This window comes from Falco cherrug, chromosome 20 (assembly GCF_023634085.1).
Source record: "Falco cherrug isolate bFalChe1 chromosome 20, bFalChe1.pri, whole genome shotgun sequence".
In the NCBI taxonomy this organism is placed as follows: domain Eukaryota; kingdom Metazoa; phylum Chordata; class Aves; order Falconiformes; family Falconidae; genus Falco; species Falco cherrug.
The window spans coordinates 5,450,469-5,453,252 of record NC_073716.1 but is presented as its reverse complement, the minus strand read 5'-3'; the positions used below and the strand labels follow the sequence as shown (position 1 = coordinate 5,453,252).

At 46.2% G+C, this 2,784-nt stretch overlaps 1 protein-coding gene across 1 annotated transcript; it reads left to right on the top strand.

Annotated features, from left to right (window-relative positions):
• Positions 1-238: 238 nt before the first annotated feature.
• Positions 239-759, top strand: HOXB9 (homeobox B9). The gene is given in 3 exon segments (XM_055697804.1): positions 239-412; positions 414-464; positions 466-759. Coding segments are annotated over 3 exon segments (519 nt in total).
• Positions 760-2,784: the final 2,025 nt, after the last annotated feature.

Here is a 2,784-nt window from a genome sequence, read left to right as displayed (position 1 = left end):
AGGGCGGATGACAGCGCAGCGCAGCCCCCTCGGCTTCGATTGATTTACGCCGAGACTGACGCTTTATCAGGCTCACGAAAAAAGTTTGGCCAATCATTTCGCTGGGGAGCTCACAACACAGCAGCCCAACTGTACTTTGTTGGCTGGGAAGTTGGAGAAGGGGGTAGAGTACAAATCTAGATCTGTCCTATATATTTTTTTTCCCTTCATTGAACCGTGCTTTGTATGATGTCTGAGAATGTCCATTTCTGGGACTCTTAGCAATTATTATGTCGACTCTATTATAAGTCATGAAAGTGAAGACTCGCCTTCAGCTAAATTTTCATCTGGGCAATATACAAGTTCCAGGCAAGCTGGGCACAATGAGCATCTAGAATTCCCCTCCTGTAGTTTTCAGCCAAAAACCTCCAGTTTTCAGCGCCTCCTGGACTCCTTTGAATCCACATTCTTCTGGTACCCTTCCTGGCCGTCTACCATCCATATATTCAACATCAAAGCGTCCCATCTGATAGCAGGTATCTACGGAGCTGGCTGGATCCAGTGCCCAGAGCAGAGACCCTCCCCGGGCAGGGGTCTGTTAAGGCAGAGCCGCTGCTGGGCCGTCCCGGGGATGTCCATAAACAGGGAACACAGGAGTACAATTTAGAAACTTCTGCTGCAAGGGAAGGGATCGTTTCCAATCAAAGGCCCAGCTTCGAGGACAATAAAGTTTGTGAAGGAAGCGAAGACAAAGACAGGACAGATCAAAGTAAGTTATAAAAGTGAGGGAAGTAAACAGTATAAAAGCTGGAGGAGGTGCAATAAAAGGGGACAATGCTGCGTAAAGTTGAAAATCAGGGCTTAAAGAAAAGTCTCAGCTGGCTGATGCCAACCTAAGGGGAGAGGTGGGGAGGGGAGAGGGGTGGCATTGTCTCTGCCGGTAAATAAAAATAAAAATAAAAATGAGCGTAGTCTCTCAGCTTAAACAGAGTCCAGAGCGGACAAAAGCCGGAGAGAGTCATCCTCTTTCCTGAGCCAGAGCGCTGGCTCCGGCAGCAGAGACCACTTTAGTAAGCGGGAGTAAATGTGCGCGGGTGCGGGCAGTGGGGAAGGGGAAGGAAGGGAAGGGACGGGGGGGAGCAGTCACGTCGGGGAGGAAGGTAGGGGAAGGGGAGCGGAGGGCGGCGGTCGGGGGAGAAGGAGAAGAGGGGAAAGAAGAGAAATTACGGAGGAAAAGTTCACGTGGGGGAAGTAAACAGCAGCGGGGGCTTCGCCGTGCCCGCCGCGCCGGGGTGCGCAGCCCGGCGGCCGCGAGGACGGGCTCGCCGCCCTCCGCGGCTCCTCCCGGGCTGGTGCTGCTGTCGTCGCTTTTGTATTCCTACTCTCCGTTTGTTTATTTGTTTCTTTTAATTGTTTGTTTATTAAATGCAACGGTGCAGGGTATGAATATTTCAAAGCCACGCTCCTTCCAGGAAAAAAAAAAAAAAAAAAAAAGAGGAGGGGGGGTGCTTCCAACTTAATTAGCTTTTATTTGTAATGTAGCCAGATTGGGGAAACAGTTAAACTTCAGCATGTGCTTTTTTTTCGAGAGCTGGCTTGTCTTTTTCCCCCTGAAGTATAGGGGGGGGGAATATAATTCGCCTTGAAAATAATTAATAATACTATCAATAATGCTAATAAAGCTATTAATAATAGTAATACTAATAATTATTATAATACTGATAATAATAATGCAATGGCGAGTAAAGAAAGAATCGGTATCTTCACTTTGTCGTGCTGGTTGGTACCTGGTTTCCCATCTGGAAGGTACCCCGGAGCCAAAGCCGGAAGCAGGGGGGCAGGGAGGGAAATCTAGCTTCACTCCCCCCGGCAGATATTTCGCGGTGGAAACCGAAGTTTTCCAAACTGGCAGAGGAGCAGACCCCGCTGAGGGTATAACTCCTTGGAGCCTGGGCAGGACACACTGACACAGCCATTCTTTTTCCCCTTGAATTAACTTCTTTTTTTTTTCCTCCCCCCTCAACGTGGAACAGCAGCAGAGATTGCCATTGCAAGCGTACGATTAAAAATACTGTATATTCTCGCCCCTCATGATTTCCTCCCCTCCTTGTGCAGGATGTTATGGTGACTTTTTTTTTTTTTCCTATCATTTAACTTGCACACAGACACGCAGACACACACACACTCACACACACACAAAAAGAAAGTCCTTTTCTATTGTGCTGGGCAGAGATCCAGAACAAACTGCAACCGTGAGGTGAATGATTTGAGAGAATTAAATATCCAGGTTCTGTGCTCAATGTCCCTGAAATTGAATATATAAAAATCTTGTCCAAGAAAATGTTATTAAGTTATAAGTAAGTGCAGGGACCCGCGCTAAGAGGATGCTGTGTGGGTTTCTATGGCATGTGGTTTACGACGCATATTTTGTTTTAAATAATAGTTTAATTTGGGCTGATGTTGAGAGCCTGCCAGGGCTGGAAGACGGAGCTGTTTTGCTAGAAAGTACTCCACCAATTTCCCTGACTCTTTCAATTTTTGAAAGTATTTTCTTAATAATGAATCTCCGCCCTGTGTGTGGCACAGGGATCTGTTAAATTATTTGCTGGATTTTTAAAGAAAATATGTGCCAGAACCTCTCCCCATTCACTTCCCTGTTTAGGGGATTTGTGTATAGTGAATAGATAAAGCATCGCTGGCGTTTAAAATATCTTCTATTTTAACGATCCAAAATATGACCAAAAAATAAACCCAAACCGAATAAAATCCGTTATGAAGCAGAGCCCTTCATTGCCATTAAAGGAT